The sequence below is a fragment of the Muntiacus reevesi genome, chromosome 20 (genome assembly GCF_963930625.1).
Source record: "Muntiacus reevesi chromosome 20, mMunRee1.1, whole genome shotgun sequence".
NCBI lineage: Eukaryota > Metazoa > Chordata > Mammalia > Artiodactyla > Cervidae > Muntiacus > Muntiacus reevesi.
Window position 1 is genome coordinate 5917997 of NC_089268.1, and position 21541 is coordinate 5939537.

The 21541-nt window shown below is 44.1% G+C and overlaps 1 protein-coding gene across 15 annotated transcripts in view; it reads left to right on the forward strand.

Moving 5' to 3' along the window:
- DST (dystonin) overlaps positions 1-21541 on the forward strand; it is a 516002-nt gene that overhangs the window by 372751 nt on the left and 121710 nt on the right. For all 15 annotated transcript variants that reach the window (XM_065912746.1, XM_065912748.1, XM_065912745.1 and 12 more), the window contains 4 exons: positions 2163-2711; positions 6578-6754; positions 12145-12268; positions 20295-20503. In XM_065912746.1, the coding sequence (XP_065768818.1) occupies positions 2163-2711; positions 6578-6754; positions 12145-12268; positions 20295-20503 (1059 nt within the window). The remainder of the gene's footprint in view (positions 1-2162; positions 2712-6577; positions 6755-12144; positions 12269-20294; positions 20504-21541) is intronic.

Genomic DNA, 21541 nt, shown 5'->3' on the forward strand with positions numbered 1-21541 from the left:
CTGTTACAGGAACTAGAAAGTAAACCTGAAGAAGAGTGGGGGTGTTCATTACATCACAATTTCAAGAGGTTGTTTCAAAACCTGACTGTAACTGCATCTTAAAATGAAAAATGTAACGATTTCCTAAAGGAACCTTGTGAATCAGTTACAGAGGAGTCAGGAAAGGTTAGGAACTCTACTGAAGGAGTGAAAAATACCAGGGTGGAACAGACAGTAGGCCTGGAAACCCTTGTTTTTGGCCACAGTATGACGTTTGCCCTTCTGAACTTCTTACTGCGGAGAAGATGGGAACTTGAGGAACGTCAGAAATTCCTGCTCTCCTGGCAGAGTGGAGAGATGGCCCAGAGGCTCGGGAGCCAGGGTTCCGGGCCAGCTCTCTGTCTGTGCCATGCATGCTGTGCTCGGTGATTCCCCACTGCAGCCTGTCTCCCCTCATCTGTAAAAGGGAAGGGTGGACCGGGTGACTTACAGGGATGATTACACCTGTCCAGCCGACTGGACGGAGGTGTTCTGTGAATATAAGTCACGTATGGAAGACATCACCTGTGGGAGAAAAGTCATTTAGACGAAGCACTTGCATATGTCTGCCGCACGGCAGGTGCTGTCACAGGCAGGGTGGGGAGCAGGATCCGGGAGTCTGTTCCCTGCTGATGTCTGGGATCAGACGTTTAAGGACGAGCTGCCCCACAGCAGCGCTCCTTGGCCCTGTTCACTTGAAGGCTCGCGTGGGTGCCAGCCCCTGAGTGCCAGCACTTACGTTGGTCATGAGCAGATCGAATCCCATCCTGGTGCTTGCCTGCGGGGCTGAGGATGACCGGGCAGGCGGTAACCATCTGCATTCTGTGGGTGCTGGGAGGTGGCAACTTCTGGCTGAGTTGAGTTGGGGATGGGTGGGTGAGGGTGGGGTTGCGGCCCTCCTTCAGGGTTAATAGGATCATCAGAGAAGGGCCGCACAGGAAAGGGAGATTTGTGGCAAGACTTAGAGGAGGCGGGGGTTGCCACACAGGTATTTGGGGGCAGAGCTGGAGCCAGACAGAGCAACTGGAGAAGGGGGTCCCAGCACCACCCGCGGGTGGGGGTGGGTAGAGGTGGGGGCCAGGTGCCTGGTCGGGGGGGACATCAAGTCCCAGAGGGGGTTTGGAAGTGGTGGGAGCAGGCGTCTGGCTTCAAGTAAGGCATCACAAGGAATGTGGAAGTGGCCCCAAAGGATTACTACACTTTTTAAAAATTGAAGTATAGTTGATTTACAGGGTTGTGTAGTTTCTATAGTACAGCAAAGTGATCTAGGTATACGTATGTGTACACTTGTGTTTATATTCTTTTCCATTATGCTCTTTACCACATTTTAATGGCATGAGGGGGTGGATGGAAGAAGCTGGTTATGGCTGGAGAGGAAGGGGTCCCGGCCACCCTGGGGGCCCAGGGCGGGTAGGTGCGCACACCTGTGAGCAGCCTGCCCCTCACCTGTGACCGGCTCTGTGCTCTGCCTCCAGGGGGGACTTGGATCCCTGGCTGTGCCAGGCTCTGTGGGCAGTGTTCTTCCCACGTGGCTTCCTGTGGGCCTTTTGGCTTATCTGTGACTGTAGGGTATTGTCCTCTTTCCACGTCGGAAACCGAGGCTCAGCCAGCTCAGGAGCAGCTCCAAGATGCTCCTCTACTGCGCGTGCGCTTCTGACTTCCCTTGAGCTTCTCCAAATGTGTATTGTTCTTGCTTACTGCTTACCTTCGTGTCTTTTTGACGCTTTCAAATTATAGACTTTTTTTTTCCCATTAAGTATTTTTTCAAGATTATTTCCTAAGCAAACATCATGCTTCCTTGATCAATAATCAGGTGAGGTCCCATCCCTTTAGGGAGCTCATGAGGAAGGGACGAGCAGAAGGAGAGCAGGTGGTAGGTGCTTGTTTTCAAGTTGGAAGAGTAATTTGTTCCGTTCCTCCCCATCCTTCTCAAAGCGGTACTTGCTTTGTGCGCTTGCCTAAGTCCTTTCCAGAGAAGACTGGAAATCCTAAGACCAGGTGAGCGTGCTCACAGGGGGGCCCCTCCTCTTGGGAAGCTCATCGATGGAAGAGAGGCGGGGCGCCCCAGGGCGCGTGGCGGAGGCGGGGGTGAGCGTCCTGCGCCCGCAGGCCCCGCGCCCTAACCCCGGCCCGCTCTCGTGCAGGCGCAGCACGCGGAGCTCGCGGCCCGGCACCAGGCGGTCCTCGCGGCCACGCAGGCGGCCCAGGCCTTGCTGGAGACGCAGGGCCACCACCTGTGCCCGGAGGAGAAGGAGAAGCTGCAGAGGAACGTGACGGAGCTGAAGACGCACTTCGAAAGCGCGCTGGCCGCGTCGGAGACGGCGGTGCGCCGCACGCGCTCCCTGCAGGAGGAGCTGCAGAAGTTCGACGCCGACTGCGGCGAGTTTGAGCAGTGGCTGCAGCAGGCGGAGCAGGACCTGCAGAACCTGGAGGCCGGCGCGGACGACCTCAGCGGGCTGACGGCCAAGCTGAAGCGGCAGAAGAGCTTCTCGGAAGATGTCATTTCGCACAAAGGGGACCTGAGGTACATCACCATTTCTGGCAACAGAGTGCTGGAGGCAGCCAAGTCTTGCGGCGGGAGAGAGGGAGGCGGCCGGGCTGATCGGGACCAGGTGGACACCTCTGCCGCCCACAGAGAAGTGCAGGGCCGGCTGGACCGCGCCACAGACCGCTTCAGGTCCCTCTACACAAAGGTAAGTGCAGTTTTTAAAATTGATGTCTAGTCGATTAGCAATGTCGTGTTAATTTCTGTGTACAGCAGAGTGACACACTCATACAGGTGTATACATTCTCTCTGATATTCTTTCTATTACGGTTCATCACAGATACTGAATATAGTTCCCTGTCCTGTGTTGTTTATCCAGTCTATATAAGATAACTTGCACCTGCCGACCCCAGACTCCTAACCTTTCCCTCCCCCTGGGTAGCCACGGCTCTGTTCTCTATGTCTGTAACTTTGTTTTTGTTTCTCAGGCACTTTTGTGTCAAATTTTAGATCCCATGTGCAAGTGATAATCACATGGTATTTGTCTTTCTCTTTCTGACCGGCTTCACTGATCATCTCTGGGTCCATCCATGTTGCTACAGATGACCTTATTTCACTATTTGCAGGCTGAGTGGTATCCAGTGTGTATAGGTGCCACATCTTTATCCACCATCTGCCGATGGACACTTGGGTTGTTGCCATGACTTGGCCATTGTGAATAGCGCTGCTATGAACATGACGGTTAGAGTGCTTGTCTGGATGTATGCCCAGGAGTGGTTTTGTTAGATCACATGGTAGCTCTGTTTTTAGTTTTTTGAGGCAGCTTCCTGCTGTTCTCCTTAGTGACTGCATCAGTTTACATTCCCGCCAACAGTGTAGGAGGGTTTTGTTTTCTCCACATCCTCTCCAGCATTTATTATTTGTAGACTTTTTGATGATGGCCATTATGACTGGTGTCAGGTGGTAACCTCATAATATTGATTTGCATTTCCCTTAATATTTAGTGATGTTGAGCATCTTGTGTGCCTCTTGGCCATCTGTATGTCTTCTCTGGATAAATGTCTATTTAGTGCTGCCCATTTTTCAATTGGTTTTTGTTTTGTTATTGAGTTGTATGAACAGTTTGTATATTTTAGAATTTAAACCCTTGTTGGTTTCATCATTTGCAAATATTTTCTCCAATTCCATTGGTATTCACTTTGTTTTGTTTATGATTTCCTTTTCTGTGCAATAAGGTTATTTCATTTTTAACTTTTTAATCTGTACCTACAGTTTTCACTCTGTCCTATTAACTTTAGTTTTGGAATTAGCAAGAAATTTGAAAACCGAAGCAGGGAAAATAAGGCATTTTCATCTTGCTTCCATCAGTCTTATTCATCTGCTTTACTTCTGCAATATATGTTTAGAGATTAAGTATGTGAAGGTATTTATTTAGTTCGTGTAGTGTGGTTTCCAGGCAGCCCTGACTAAAACTCTGTACTACCCATTTTGACCAGCAGGTGGTGTGTGTATTTTGGCTCTAAGCAAAGTACATTGGCAAAGGAGAAAAGAAAAGGTATACCTATTTGAATGCAGAGTTCCAAAGAATAGCAAGGAGAGATAAGAAAGCCTTTCTTAGTGATCAATGCAAAGAAATAGAGGAGAACAATAGAATGGGAAAGATTAGCAATCTCTGCAAGAAAATTATAGATACCAAGGGAACATTTGATGCAAAGATGGGCTCAATAAAGGACAGAAATGATATGGACCTAACAGAAGCAGAAGATATTAAGAAGAGGTGGCAAGAATACACAGAAGAACTGTACAAAAAAGATCTTCACGACCCAGATAATCACGATGGTGTGATCACTCACCTAGAGCCAGACATCCTGGAATGTGAAGTCAAGTGGGCCTTAGAAAGCATCACTACGAACAAAGCTAGTGGAGGTGACGGAATTCCAGTTGAGCTATTTCAAATCCTGAAAGATAATGCTGTGAAAGTGGTGCACTTAATCTGCCAGCAAGTTTGGAAAACTCAGCAGTGGCCACAGGACTGGAAAAGGACAGTTTTCATTCCAATCCCAAAGAAAGGCAATGCCAGAGAATGTTCAAACTACTGCACAATTGCACTCATCTCACATGCTAGCAAAGTAATGCTCAAAATTCTTCATGCCAGACTACAACAGTATGTGAACTGTGAACTTCCAGATGTTCAAGCTAGATTTAGAAAAAGCAAAGGAACCAGAGATCAAATTGCCAACATCCGTAGGATCATCAAGAAAGAAAGAGTTCCAGAAAAACATCTACTTTTGCTTTATTGACCGTGCCAAAGCCTTTGACTGTGTGGACCACAACAAACTGTGGATAATTCTTCAGGAGATGGGAATACCAGACCACTTGACCTGCCTCCTGAGAAATCTGTATGTAGGTCAAGAAGCAACAGTTAGAACTGGACATAGAAGAACAGACTGGTTCCAAATCGGGAGAGCAGTACATCAAGGCTGTATATTGTCACCCTGCTTATTTAACTTATATGCAGAGTACATCATGAGAAATGCCAGGATGAATGAAGCACAAGCTGGAATCAAGATTGCTGGGAGAAATATCAATAACCTCAAATATGCAGATAACACCACCTTTATGGAAAAAAGTGAAGAAGAACTAAAGAGGCTCTTGATGAAAGTGAAAGAGGAGAGTGAAAAAGTTGGCTTAAAACTCAACATTCAGAAAACTAAGATCATGGCATCTGGTCCCATGACTTCATGGGAAATAGATGGGGAAACAATGGAAACAGTGACAGACTATTTTTGGGGACTCCAGAATCACTGCAGATGGTGATAGCAGCCATGAGATTAAAAGGTGTTTGCTCCTTGGAAGAAAAGTTATGACCAACCTAGATAGCATATTAAAAAGCAGAGACATTACTTTACCAACAAAAGTCTGTCTAGTCAAAGCTATGGTTTTTTCAGTAGTCATGTATGGAAGTGAGAATTGGACCATAAAGAAAGTTGAACACCGAAGAATTGATGCTTTTGAAGTGTGTTGTCGGAGAAAATTCTTATGAGTCCCTTGGACTGCAAGGAGATCCAACCAGTCCATCCTAAAGGAGATCAGTCCTGAATATTCATTGGAAGGACTGATGCTGAAACTGAAACTCCAGTACTTTGCCCACCAAATCAGAATTGACTCATTTGAAAAGACCCTGATGCTGAGAAAGACTGAAGCAGGAGGAGAAGGGGACGACAGAGGATGAGATGGTTGGATGGCATCATCGATTCAATGGACATGAGTTTGAGTAAACCCCAGGAGTTGGTGATGGACAGGGACGCCTGGCATGCTGCAGTCCATCGGGTGGCAAAGAGTCAGACACGACGGAGCAACTGAAATATGAACTATCGAGTACTTTGCACCCTCAAATTTGAGAAAGGCATCTTCATCTCTTAAAATTCGCTTCACAAGTGTTTGCTTTACAGGTATATTTGATCAGTATTGTTTTAATACCGAGTGGTTAAGAGACAGTTTTCATTTCTGTTATTCTTGTGGACCAGTAAGAGAATTTTGTTTAAAAACAGCGAAAGAAATGAAAAAGAGAAAACATGCCCCTGTTTAGAGTATAAGCTGAACGGCTGACCAGGCTGCCTATGTGGCTTTGCGGAGCATCGTTGGCTGTTGGCCATGTCTTCCTCCTCGTGTTGGATGCTTCCCTCCTCGTGTTGCTCCGTCTGTGCAGCATAGAGAAACCCCTGCAGCCCCGGGGCCATCTCTCCGTCTGCCGCACACTCTACAGCTGGTGTGTCGACTCCGCGAGACGAGCCCTCTGATGACTGACAGCTAGGCCCTGCAGTCTGGCTGAAGACTCAGCCCTGTGCATGTGTTTTTAAACTGGTGCAAATCTAATCTTCTCCTCACTTTTATGGTGACTTTCTGAGTGGTTAGAGGAAGCATCTTCACATAAAGGAGAAACTCTTTGCCCTGTAGGTTTTGCTCACTGTGTTGAAGTCTGGTGTCTTACAGGTGGCATAACCCATGGGTCCTGGAGACTGTATGTAAAAGTAGCAGATTTTGATTCCTACTCTTCCTTTGTTTGATTCTCAGTGCAATGTCCTCGGGAATAACCTCAAAGACCTGGTGGATAAATACCAGCACTACGAGGACGCCTCGTGTGGGCTTCTCTCTGGGCTCCAGGCCTGCGAGGCCACAGCCAGCAGACACTTATCCGAGCCTATTGCTGTGGACCCCAAAAACCTGCAGAGGCAGCTGGAAGAGATGAAGGTAAGAGAAACAAGAGGGAGGGAGAGGTCCAGCCCCGCGATAGTCCCACAGGACACCTTGCTTTCCCCCCTACTGCTGTGATCCTGCCCGCAGGTCGGGGCGAGAGGGGCTGGGAAGGTGTGCGTGTCCCTCTGGGGGACTCTTGACTTGGTCTTCCGATGTCTGTCCGTTTTTCTTTCTTCTGCTCTGGTTTAGCTGGTCTGACACTGCTGGCGTGGTTTGTATCCCCCGCCCCCACCTGCCCAGACACAGACCAGTCCTGCCTGGACCAGCTGTGGTCTTGACTCTTATTTTGTTCGTCATCTGTCTCCTTCGTTAGCTCTGAGGTCTGCAGGACAGACACTTGGCCTGTTTTGTTCACTGCTGTGTGCGGGGGCCCACGTAGATCCTCGATGACTGTTCATGAGTGGACAGGGGACGGGACTGTCACTGTCACGCTCCATGTGGGTTCCTGTTGAGTTGCCCCCTGATTCACAGAGGTGCACACTTCAGTTGTCACCTCGCCCACTTCTCCGAGAAGCCGCCTGCCCTTTTGAGTGTGCAGGTTTGCTGGGGGACTGTGTAATTGTGGGCTCTCAGCCACACCCCCAGTGGCCCAGAGAGTCCAGCCCATTTCATACATTTCAGGTATATTTTCAAATCCTCATGTAAGGGGAGAGAATTTTTGAAAAAGTTTCTTCTTCTTTCATGTGACCAGTAATTCTGATTTTGAGGGATGTCCCTGGTGGTCAAGTGGCTAAGATTTCATGCTTCCACTGCAGGAGGTACAGGTTGGATGGCAGGTCAGGAAACTAGTATCCCACGCTCCAGGCAGTGAGGCCAAAAAAGAGAAAAAAGGAAGAAAAAAATTTGAGTTTGTAAGTTTCATTTCTTAAATCTATCCTGTCTTTCTGTTTAGCAGGTGGATAGCAATAGATTATTTTCACCCTGATAGAAAATGAGTGTTAGTGCCAGTGAAACCACCGCCTTTCAGAATTTGGTTCCATCTGCTAGTTAAAAGTCAGAAATGGCTGTGCTGTTAACGAGAGAAGCAGGTCCTCTGACTTCGCTGACCATTGGGTATTGCGTGAGGCCAGTGTCTTCTGGCAGGAGGAGTGCTGTGTCGTTCCCTGGGGTAAAGTGTGGCAGCTTAAAGCCAAGCAGAGACAGGAGGGAGGGCCTGGGGCCAGATGGGTGGCCCTGTGACTTCCCGGGCAGGGCTGACCCAGCGCTACCTGTGGCCCGAGCCAGGTCAGCCCCGCGTGATGGAGCGTCCCCATGTCAGGGATGTGTTTCGGTCCTGAGGCTCGTGTGTGTGTGTGTGTGTGTGTGTGTGTGTGTGTGTGTGTGTGTGTGTGTGTGTGTGTGTGTGTGTGTGTGTGTGTGTGTGTGTGTGTGCGCGCGCGCGCATTTCCCTCTTAGCCTCAAGCCCGAGAACAGATCCATATTAATGAAGTTTTCAGTCCCCGCTGGATGACAGGTCCAAGGACAGTGTATGCTGGCAGAGGAGATGTTGTGACATAAAGGCCATTATTTTAATAGAAAATGTCAGGAGCTGACAATTATTAAGATTGCCAGTATTGCATTTAATTAGGAAGTTAGGTATTTTTAGCATTGGAAACTATGTGAAACAGAAATAATACATTTTTAGTTAGGTCTATACTAACAAACTGATTACATCCTGTATAGAAGTAGTTTTAATATAACTAAAGGAAAAAAAAGTGAAATGAATGCTATGGCTTTTTAATGAAATAGAAACGTGGATTAATTCCAAAACCTGAAGACTTCCTTGGTACACACAGAGGAAGGAGACGCTTCTAGTCTTAAGGCAGCCAAAGAAATAGAAAAGAGAGGAACGTCTCCAAGGAGAACAAATTCCACTTAAGCCAAAGCGTCATTTTAGAAATTAAATGTGTGATTAGAGTTTTTCCTGGCACATGGCCATGTCTTCCTCACAGATGATTTCAACAGGTAGCAAGGATGCGTTTTTAGGACTAAGGAGCCTCCTTTTCTTTCCTTTTACCAACAACGTCTTGCAAGGAAATGGCACCCCACTCCAATATCCTTGCCTGGAAAATCTCATGGACAGAGGAGCCTGGTGGGCTGCAGACCATGGGGGTCGCAAAGAGTCAGGCACGACTGAGCGACTAACACTTACTTACTTTTAACAATAATACAGACACATAAGACTACTACAAAATAGTCAGTCTTTTCTACGTTTTCAATACTAACTTCTACTTATATTCTGTTGTATGATGAATATACTTTGGGGCACCCATTGGGTTCACTTGAAATCTTTTAGGCCAGTAGCACATTGTCAGTAGTGTTATTTTTCAAATCACCATTGGCTGTGCTGTCAGCAGTCTGATACCACTGGGCTAGAATGCTGCTTTTCAAAATCAGTGGGCGAAATGAGATTTTTAGTTCCGTATGAAGCACAGAGAGACAAGACCCTGGGACCCAAGTAGAGGCCTGGGTTTGGAGCCAGGCATGGGACCGTGTCCCATGGATGACATCGACCTTCCAGGCTTGCTCTGATCTTGGGGAGGGTGATGAGTGTACAGAAATTTTTATGAGCTGGACAAGTGCCTATGGCTTTATAAACTTCACTCTTTTCTGGTCCAGGCTGGAAACCAAGGTCATCATCTTGCATTGTTCCCTGTCACAGATGCTTCTTTCATGTTTTAATTTAATCGAAGTCCATTTAAAACAATATATGGCACTCATTTGATACTTCAATTTGCAGTTTTGTAGTATTATAAACTACTACTGTAGCTGAATTAAAACTTGATAACATGTTGTTGTTTAGTCACTAAGTCATGTCTGACTCTTTATGACCCCATGAACTGCAGCCTGCCAGGGTTCCCTGTCCTTCGCTATCTGCTGTCCGAGGGACTCACAAAAGTATTCTACAGCACCACAGTTCAAAAGCATCAATTCTTAGGCACTCAGCCTTCTTTATGATCCAACTCTCACATCCATATGTGACTACTGGAAAAGCCATAGCTTTGACTTTATGGACCTTTGACAGCAAAGTGATGTCTCTGCTTTTTAATACGCTGTCTAGGTTTGTCGTAGCTTTTCTTCCCAGAAGCAAGCATCTTTTAATTTCATGGCTGCAGTTACCATCTGCAGTGATTTTGGAGCCCAAGAAAATAAAATCTGTCACTGTTTCCACTTTTCCCCCTTCTATTTGCCATGAAGTGATGGGACCTAACTTGTTAGGAACTAAAACCTATTGACTGTCTTGAACATCATTATGAAGAGGATAAGTATGGATGTTTTGAAGAGAAGAGGTAAAGAAGAGATGCTTTTTTGTAATCTATTTTAAGTTTTAGGATGGTCGGTAGGGCCATCGTTGGTCTAGGATATTTTTATAAAACCATGGTCACTTTTGCACAAATTCATTCATTCGGAGACAATTTATATACTAGGTCAGGTATTAAGTTTTATGAAGACACAAGGTGTTAAAACCCTGTCTCTGACTTTGGGGAACTCACATTCTAAAGAATATATTTTTTGGAGATACCTTTAAACTTACTTCATTTCTTGTTAAGCTGTGTGAGGTGAATAAGCTGTTTGTGTGGCTTAGACTTCAGTCATTATAAGTGAAAATTCCTGTTTTGAGAAATTTCTTACAGTTAATGGCAACTAAACCTGTGGGAGAATTTCCCAAACTGACCATTTGTATGCCGATTCTTCGGTCTCTTGGATGAACTGTAGGATCTGGTACTCAGATCACAGGTCCCAAACTGGTCCTTTTTTGTCGAACCATTGGACGTATGTGCAGCTGCCTGTGTATCATCACAGCTTCCTGGATATGGGAATTAATTGAGATTTTTGCCATTGGCTTTAGGCATTTACTTTTTGTTATTGTTGTTGGAGGCTGAAATAGAGGAGGCACTTTTAAAACCTTACACCTTATATCTTCATTTATTTACTTATTCATTAACTCATTTATTCCAGAAACTCCCATCAATGCTATGTGACCAATGCTGGGTGAGTCAGTAGTAATGGAACTTGGATAGCATCAATCCCTAGTTCACACGGAGGTTCCAGTTTGATCAAAAAGACAGATCACTGCAGTGATATTCACAGGGCAATTGAGGGAGCTCCTCGGGGTGGTGCTCCAGGCGGGGGTGGGAGGAGACGGGGGTTCCCCGGCTGGATGTTCATGGTAAGAGCCAAGCTCAGGGTTGCCTGCCAAGCTCAGTGCGTAGGGATGCTGGGGCCTTGGGTCCAGGAAGAGTGAATCTTTGAGGGATAGCTGTGTCATGGGACACACGTGGAACCAGAGGTGGGTAAAGATGAAACTGAAGATAGACTGAGGAATAGATTTCCTTGGGCCATTGATAGAAAGTTCCAGTATCCCCTTTATTCTGAAGCATGAGGAAGCCACGAAGATTTTCAGAGGTGAGTCGTGAAGCCGGGTGTGTCTTCCATCAAACACACTGGGGACTGTATTGAGGGAGAGACTGGAGGGAGAGCGTGTGGTTAGGAGGCTTTTCCCAGTAAAGTGAGAGATTATCCTCCTGTGACTCAAAAATACAGAGCAAGAGCCCGAGTTTAAACACAGATGAAGCAGGACAGTGGCCATGAAAGTCAGAATCCGCTAAGGAGTATATAACAACTCACCTGCCGAATCAACTAGCCAAAGGAAAAAAAAAAAAAACACAGATGAAGCAGCTGAAATTGTCAGGGCTTGCTGCCTGGTGTGCAGACGGGAAGGAGGGAGGAGGCACCACCTGGGGACCGTGCAGCCCGGGAGGATGCCCGGAGCCACCCCTTCCTAGACCCGGCCCGGCCCATCCCATGGAGGAGGCCTCCCCACTCGGCCTTTGTTACCTGTCTTTGGCACTTACCACTTCCTGCCTTAGACCAGAAGACCCTGTGGCTAAGCTTTGTATCTGTGTGATCTTTATTTTTTCATAAAATACAGCAAGCTTTTTTGAAATTGGTTAGATGTTAAATAACTTCTGTTTCATTGATGGAAATGAATATGACTCAGCATTGAGTCAGGACATGCTGAGAATCCTTAACTATCTCCTTACCTGGAGTCTGAAATATGGTCCCAAAGGTTTCTGTTACTTGTTTGTTTCTCATTTGTCTTTGTTTTCTGGAGGTTGTGGGGAACTTGGGCTGAGGGTGGAGTGTTTGAGGATCAGGATTGAGGCTGTTTATTGTGAGCAGATGCTGAGGGTTTGTTCCAGTACTGAATCTGGATGATCCCAAGTGGCCGGTAGTTGCAAGTGCCGATTTATAACTGGCCTGATTCTCAGAATTCTGGGGTCAGTTTCTGCTGATGGCAAACCTCTGTTCGATTTCGCTTTGTCTTACTGTGCACCTTTTTTTCATGCTGGAAACCTGTTACTCAGTCCTACTGAGGGTAATTGAGGCATTTGATCCTCCAGGCTCTGCAGGGACAGATATCAAGTCAGCAGGTGGCTGTAGAGAAACTGAAGAAGACAGCTGAAGTGTTGTTAGACTCCAGGGGACCTTTACTTCCCGCCAAGAACGACATCCAGAAAACACTGGGTAAGTGTGCAGAGTCCTCGTGTCTGGGCTGGTGGGTATGTTCTAAATGGTCTCATAATAGACACGGAGGCATTGCTCGCTGGTGTATTCCCGTCACTCACTCTGAAACGGCTCCTCTCAGTCTGGACGCCCTCCTTGGCAGGTGTGTTAGCATCTTGGGAGTGGGAACTGGTTGTATGGTTTGCGAAGAACATAAGTTTTGATTTAGAAAATAATAGCAAAACTTTTAAAAAACTTTTATTTTTTATTAGAGTATAGTCGAGTAACAGTATTTTGTTAGTTTAAGGGGTACAGCAAAATGATTCAGTTATACATAGACATATATCTCTTCTTTTCTCATAGGTTATTTATTACAGAATGCTGAGTACAGTTCCCAGGGCTGTATCGTAGGTCCATGTTGATTATTTATTTTCTGCACAGTAGTGTGTACTTTGTTGATCCCAAACTCCTAATGTATCCCTCCCCCGCCAACATTTCCCATGTAGTAACCATAAGTTTGTATTGTATGTCTGTGAGTCTGTTTCTGTTTTGTGAATAAGTTCATTTGTATCAGTATTTCTAGATTCCACATATAAATGATACCGTATATTTGTCACTCTCTGTCTGACTTCGCTCACTATGATAATCTCTAGGTCCATCCGTGTTGGTACAAATGGCATTGCCCTGTTCTTTTTATGGCCAAGTAATACTCCACTGTATATATGTATTGATGCTACATCTTCTTTGTCCGTTCATCTGTCGATAGACATTTAGCTTGTCTCCGTGTCTTGGCTAATGTAAGTAGTCCTGCTCTGCACATTGGGGTGCATGTATCTTTCCGAATCACATTTTTCTCTGGATATATACTCAGGAATGGGATGGCTGGGTCATACGGTCACTCTGTTTTTAGTTTTTTTGAGGAACTATTCCCCGCAGTGACGGCACCAAGTTATATTTGCACCAACAGTGTAGGAGGGTTTCCCTTTCTCCACACTCTTGCCAGTGTTTTATTGTTGGTGGATTTTTTATTAATGACCATTCTGACCAGTGTGACGTGATAATACTTCATTGTAATTTTGATTTATATTTCTCTAATAATTAGTGATGTTGAGCATCTTTTCATGTGCGTTTTGGCCATCTTTATGTCTTCTTTAGGGGAATGTCTATTTACATCTGCCCATTTTTTGATTGAGTTGCTGGTTTTTCTGATACTGAGCTGCATAAACTGTATATTTTGGAGATGAATCCCTTGTCAGTTGATTAATTTGCAAATATTTCATCCAATTCTGTGGGTTGTCTTTTCATTATGTTTATGGTTTCCTTTGTGGTGCAAAAGCTTTTAATTAGGTCCCATTTGTTTATTTTTGTTTTTGTTTCCATTACTGTAGGAGGTGAATCCAAAAAGAAACTGCTGCGATTTATTTCAGAGTGCTCTGCCTGTGTTTTCTTCTTAGAGTTTTATAGTATCCAGCCTTACATTTAGGTTTTTAAAAATTTTTATTTTATATTTTAGTTGATTAAAAAAGAAATAATGTGCAATACTCAGAGAAAGTAGACCCCAGCAAGATTCTTTTGGTTGTTGGGATTGGGCTGAGCTAGATTTCCAACCTATGGCCAGGAGCAGAAGCTTGATAAGTCTTGTCAGAGTGGGAGCGCAGTGATAAGAGGTTGAAATGTTCCTGCTTCTCCTCTCCTGGGTTCTTTCATGATCCTGGAAACTCTGTTCAGTTCCAGTGATGCTTGTGCATCCTCTGACATTAGATGGTGACTTTCTTGAGAGCAGGGCTGTTATCTTACCCTTGGTGTCTACTCACAGTATTTAGTTGAAATGCGCAGGGGATTATCAGTTAACATCGCTTAATGTCTTCCTGTATTTTTTGTTTTAACTTTGCTTCTTTTCCTGTTTTTAATGTGTTGTTTGGCATTATTAAGTATTTCTTGGTGTGAAAATTTCTTGGTCTTCAGGGTGGATTTAGGAAAGGCAGAGGAACCAGAGATCAAATTGCCAACATCCTTTGGATCATAGAAAATGCAAAAGAATTCCAGAAAAACATCTACTTTTGCTTTATTGACTACACCAAAGCCTTTGACGGTGTGGATCACAACAAACTGTGGAAAATTCTGCAAGAGATGGCAATACCAGACCACCTGATCTGTCTCCTGAGAAATCTGTATGCAAGTCAAGAACCAAGAGTTAGAACTGGATATGGAACAATAGACTGGTTCCAAATAGGGAAAGGAATACGTCAAGGCTGTATATTGTCACCCTGCTTATTTAACTTATATGCAGAGTACATCATGCGAAATGCCAGGCTGGATGAAGCACAAGCTGGAATCAAGGTTGCTGGGAGAAATATCAATAACCTCAGATATGCAGATGACACCACCCTTATGGCAGAAAGTGAAGAGGAACTAAAGAGGCTCTTGATGAAAGTGAAAGAGGAGCGTGAAAAAGCTGACTTAAAACTCAAATTTAAACTCAAAACTCAAAAATTTGAAAAACTAAGATCATGGCATCTGGTTCCATCACTTCATGGCAAATAGATGGGGAAACAGTGACAGACTTTATTTTGGGGGGCTCCAAAATCACTGCAGATGGTGACCGCAGCCATGAAATTAAAAAATGCTTGCTCCTTGGAAGAAAAGCTTTGACCAACCTAGACAGCATGTTATAAACCAGAGACATTACTTTGCCAACAAAGGTTCCATCTAGTCAAAGCTATAGTTTTCCAGTAGTCATATATGGATATGAGAGTTGGACCATAAGAAAGCTGAATGCTGAAGAATTGATACTTTTGAGCTGTGGTGTTGGAGAAGACTCTTGAGAGTCCCTTGGACTGCAAGGAGATCCAACCAGTCCATCCTAAAGGAGATCAGTCCTGGGTGTTCATTGGAAGGACTGATGCTGAAGCTGAGGCTCCAATACTTTGTCCACCTTATGTGACGAGTTGACTCATTGGAAAAGACCCTGATGCTGGGAGGGATTGGGGGCAGGAGGAGAAGGGGACAACAGAGGATGAGATGGTTGGATGGCATCACCAACTCAATGGACATGAGTTTGAACACCTCTGGGAGTTGGTAATATACAGGGAAGCCTGACATGTTGCAGTCCACGATGCCGCAAAGAGTCAGACACGACTGAGTGACTGAACTGAACTGGTGTGAAATAAAAATCCTAAAACAGCAAATGATTAACAGACCTTTCACCACAACAGAGCTGACATTAAAATCTGAGTTGAAATTTTAGGTAAAGAGAAGGATGAAGCTTTGCTCTTGTAAAATCACTCTGTCTACTTAATAGTCCTTATACGGGAATGGAATCTGAAAAACAGTGGGGTGTGTGTGTGTTAGGCACCCACCAGGAAGGCCCTGTATGTGTGTGTATGTAGGGATAGCTGATACACTTTGCAGTGCTGCGGAAAGTAACACAACTTTGTAAATCAACTCTACTCTAACAAAAGTGAATTTAAAAAATCAAACCACTTTGTAGAAGAGACACCTTTTTTGTTTTTTTCAGACTTTCAGAATCTTTTTTAAAAAATGTTTTGTTCAGATGACTTATTTCCAGCTGTATACAATATGCTTCTAACTTACAAGAAAAATGTTTCATCTTATTTATGATTTTGTATTCAAAGAAGCAAGAACCCTGGAGGCAAAATATCAGTAATATTGACCATAATGTCTGCATTGTTTCAAGACTGTGAAAGAAGCATATGAAATGTTACACTTTTTATGCTACAGTATTTCTTTCATGGATTTAAACAGTGATGTAGTGCAGTTTCTTTTTTTATCATCTTCTTTAACTGAAGTCTAGTTGAGTTGTAGTGTGGTATTAATCTCTGCTGTACAGTACAGTGGTCAGTTGCACCTGTTTACACAGAGATATTCCCATCTGAATGCAGAGTTCTGAAGGACAGCAAGGAGACATGAGAAAGCCTTCCTCAGCGATCAATGCAAAGAAATAGAGGAAAAAACAGAATGGGAAAGACTAGAGACCTCTTCAAGAAAATTAGAGATACCAAGGAAACATTTCATGCAAAGATGGGTTCGATAAAGGACAGAAATGGTATGGATCTAACAGAAGCAGAAGATATTAAAGAAGAGGTGGCAAGAATACACAGAAGAACTGTACAAAAAGATCTTCACGACCCAGATAATCACGATGCTGTGATCATTCACATAGAGCCAAACATCCTGGAACGTGAAGTCAAGTGGGCCTTAGAAAGCATCACTGCGAACAAAGCTAGTGGAGGTGATGGAATTCCAGTTGAGCTATTTTAAATCCTGAAAGATGATGCTGTGAAAGTGCTGCACTCAATATGCCAGCAAATTTGGAAACCTCAGCAGTGGCCACAGGACTGGAAAGGGTCAGTTTTCATTTCAATCCCAAAGAAAGGCAATCCCAAAGAATGCTCAAACTACCACACAATTGCACTCATCTCACACGCTAGTAAAGTAATGCTCAAAATTCTCCAAGCCAGGCTTCAGCAGTATGTGAACCGTGAACTTCCAGAAGTTCAAGCTGGTTTTAGAAAAGGCAGAGGAACCAGAGATCAAATTGCCAACATCTGCTGGATCATCATAAAAGCAAGAGAGTTCCAGAAAAACATCTATTTCTGCTTTATTGACTATGCTAAAACCTTTGACTGTGTGGATCACAATACACTGTGGAAAATTCTGAAAGAGATGGGAATACCAGACCACCTGACCTGCCTCTTGAGAAACCTGTATGCAGGTCAGGAAGCAACATGTCTGTTGGACATGGGCCAACAGACTGGTTCTAAATAGGAATAGGAGTATGTCAAGGCTGTATATTGTCACCCTGCTGATTTAACTTAAAGTAGAGTACATCATGGGAAACGCTGGGCTGGAAGAGGCACAAGCTGGAATCAAGATTACCAGGAGAAATATCAATAACCTCAGATATGCAGATGACACCACCCTTACGGCAGAAAGCGAAGAGGAACTAAAAAGCCTCTTGATGAAAGTGAGGGAGGAGAGTGAAAAAGTTGGCTTACAACTCAACATTCAGAAAACTAAGATCATGGCATCTGGTCCCATCACTTCATGGGAAATAGATGGGGAAACAGTGGCAGACTTTATATTTTGGGACTCCAACATCACTGCAGATGGTGATTGCAGCCATGAAATTAAAAGATGCTTACTCCTTGGAAGGAAAGTTATGACCAACCTAGACAGCATATTAAAAAGCAAAGACATTACTTTGCCAACAAAGGTCCGTCTAGTCAAGGCTATGGTTTTTCCAGTGGTCATGTATGGATGTGAGAATTGGACTGTGAAGAAAGCTGAGTGCCAAAGAATTGATGCTTTTGAACTGTGGTGTTGGAGAAGACTCTTGAGAGTCCCTTGGGCTGCAAGGAGATCCAACCAGTCCATCCTGAAGGAAGTCAGTCCTGGGTGTTCATTGGAAGGACTGATGGTAAAAGCTGAAACTCCAATACTTTGGCCACCTCTTGCAAAGAATTGACTCATTGGAAAAGACCCTGATGCTGGGAGGGATTGGCGGCAGGAGGTGAAGGGGACCATAGAGGATGAGATGGCTGAATGGCATCACCGACTTGATGGACATGGGTTTGGGTGGACTCTGGGGGTTGGTGATGGACAGGGAGGCCTGGCATGCTGCAATTCATGGGGTCGCAAAGAGTCGGACACGACTGAGCAACTGAACTGAACTGAACTGATAATGTTCTTTTCCTTTGTGGTTTATCACAGGATGTTGAGCACAGTTCCATGTGCCATGCAGCAGGGCCTTGTTCTTTATCCATCCTGTGTACAATAACTTATGTCTGCTACGCCCCCAACTCCATCTCCCCGACCCCCACTCCCTTGGCTGCCACCAGTTTGTTCTCTGGAGACAGTCACAGTCCTCTGATCACACATCCTGTCCTGTACTTCTCAGCATGTGTATATAGATCCTCAGAGATGCATGTGTATTTATAAATTTCAGATGTTACTATCTTAACATATTTTGTGCATTGTGATTATAAGACACAAAAAATGTAATATGTTTAAGTATAAGATCACAATATGAGTGGAAGTTACAACATGTTGTTTCTCTGTCCCAGGCACTGGTTACATTGGTAACCACTGCTGAGAGGACTTGTAAAGGGTCTTGGGGGAGACAAAAGACTCATATTATGTGTGATTCTGTGACTTGAAGAAGTATTTTGACATTTCCCCATTGTTAAGTGTACACAATTCACTTGCATTTGTTTAAAAATATGTGTTACATTATCTAACATATGTTACACTGTTTTAAGACTAAAACTTCTCTCTGGCATAGTTTTCCGGGAATATGTGAAAGTATATTTAAGATACAGAGGAGTGTTTCTCTGAGATCTAGTTGACTCCTAAGAGAACCAACCACTTAAAAAAGTAACATTCTAAAAGTAAATTTTGTTTGTACGTTTTTCTAGAGTAAGTTTTAGTTACTAACATTAAGAATTTAGTGATACTATTTTATTACTAAGTCCAAAAATAAACTACACGTTGATTAGAAAAAGTTTTAATTGACGTATAGTTGATTTACAGCGCTGTGTGTGCTAAGTTTATTAGAATAGTGCCTTTGCCTGGGACATCACTTGCCGCGGTGGAGCAGACAGGATGGTGCCCTGGGGAGGCACGGAGCTGCCCATGTGAGGAGCGGCTCACCTGCCAGTCGTGACCTGCAGTTCGGGGGGCCTGCTCTGTGACCTTCACAGAATTGTGAGCTCGAACCTGCTCCTGTCTGCTCTGGGCACCTGGGCGCCTATCAGAGACTGCCCTCCCCACCGCTTCCCAGGGACATCTTAGCGCTTTCATAAAAGGAGCATGACTGACTCCTTAATGCATCCCAGTTTAGCCTCTCAGTTAGGTGAAAACTTGGCAAGCTATTTTCTCATGATATAATATTAGAACAAACAAAAATTATATGGAATATGTTCTGTGGCCTAAACATAAGAGTATAAGGTGTTTCATTTTTATAGAGATGTTTTAGGTCAAATATTTTCTTCCATTGAAACATTCTATAATGTATCAGATGATGGCATTCAGAAATCATTACAATTTTTTTCAGATTCTTGGACAGTAAGTGGTAATTGATGATTGTTTTCCAGAGGGACAGAATCAATCATTGTGGGTAGGAAAGGAGAAGGGAATACATTAAAAACCATTGTTCTTTGAATTTCTCATTGGTCTGCAGTATAGAATATAGGATGTTAAAATGTAGAGCTTTATATACGAATGAAAACTAGCCAGAAAGATTTTTTTTTAAGCATCTTAAGTCTTCAGCATGGAAACTAATCTCATCTGATAGGTCAGTCTGTTAACTTTGTTTTTTTTCTTCCCTTTTTGTCTGCTATTAAATTTATCAAAGAAATTCAGTGTTAACCTTAGAAGCGCAATCTCAGCCTCCTTCATTTTATGTGGATTTTTGTTGTCTGTTTTCTATTAACATTTGCCTTTGCCACCTTCTGTGTCCTTGAATACTTTGCTTAGGATGCAAAGTATGACAAAACCTAAATGTGTATGTGTGCATATGAGAGACAGCAAGAGAGACAGAGATCGAAATAATTTTTATGTGTAAAGGTGAATTCTGAATAAATCCTTAGAAGTGTATGTTTTTCCTTGAAATCAGCTCTGTGCAGCTGACACCTTTTTCCCCCACGTAGTTAAGAAGTGTGGCTAATCTGAAATGTCACATTGAGAAACCACCGTGTATTCCAAAGATTGGCTATCTGGAACTCTTTCATTTCTCTGGGACAATTCAAATGTTTACATATCCCAAAAGCTCTTTTCAAATCCAGATGATATATACATGGATACACTAGTCAAGAATCCCCAACTTGCTATTTTCCACTGGGATCTTTGCTTTCTGTTTTCAGGTTTTGTTGGTGCTCTGATGGTGCAAATGTGAATTTGCCACTTAAATCTTTTCTTCTTCTTCCAGTTCTAGTGTGGGAGTTCTGTGGTTCTCCTTAGCGTATTCTGCAAAGGAAGGGGGCAGAGAGCACTTAGTGGTTGACGTTCCCTGATTCTTTTGGACTAGATGACATTGTCGGGAGGTACGATGACCTGTCCGCGTCCGTGAGCGAGCGGAACGAGAGGCTGCAGATGACGCTGACCCGCTCGCTGAGCGTGCAGGACGGCCTGGACGAGATGTTGCTCTGGATGGCGGGTGTGGAGCGCTGCCTGCAGGAGCCGTGCCAGCTGCCCTTGAGTTCCAGCGCCCTGCAGGATGTCATCAGTAAAAGCATCGTAAGTGACTCCAGGCAGCAAGTAGACCGCGTTTCGGTGACAGTAAAAACATCTCAGATTAGTTAAAAAGTGTGGATGCTTTCACGCTCTGCGCATCTCAAAGCCTTTCACTCATCCTCACTGCACATTTGCATCCCTAAAATTCATATATCCTGGATTTCCCCATGTGCAGACATAAAACCTATATATAAAGTGTCAGTGTAACATTATTTGCTCTTTTATATATATATATATCCTCCTCAACATATGGTCTTGAGTTGTAAGCATCATTTTTGATGGCAGAAAGCATAACCCTCTAATTTTCTTCAGGGAAAACAGACTTATTTTTCCTGGGAACTTGAACCTGTATATTGTTGGGTTCTCTGGCTAAAATAGCACTTGATATTGGGTAAATTCAAAATAATTGTAGGAAAGTTACTAAGAGGGTAGATCTTATAAGTTTTTATCACAAGAAAAAAATTTTAACTTGGTGTGGTGATGAACGTTACCTAGACTTATTGTGGTGAGCATTTAGCAATATTTCCAACTATTGAATCTTCATGTTATATGCGCATGTGAACTTGGTCGCTCAGTCATGTCCGACTCTTTGAGACCCATTGAATTGGAGCCTGCCAGGCTCCTCTGTCCGTGGGAGTTTTCAGGCAAGAATACTGGCTTGCCATTTCCTTCTCCAGGGGATCTTCTTGACCCAGGGATCGAACCCACATCTCCTGTGATTCCTGCACAGCAGGCAGATTCTTTACCTGCTGGGGCATCGGGGGAGCCCAGTTATGTTGTCCGGCTGAAACTGATTTACTGTTTATTGTAGCATAATGTTATATGTATATGTCAGTTATAGCTCAGTTAAAAATTATATTGAAAAAAGTGTAACGAGCTCCACAGATGGGTAGATTTAAGATGAATTTAAGGCGTAAAGAGATGTTTCACGGGTATAGCAGCATGGAGAGTAGAGCTTGCACAGTCACGTGTGTGAAGGAGCAGAGATGGGCTGCTTGTACCTTTCCTGAGCATCGCTCATGGCAGAGGGCGTCTCACACA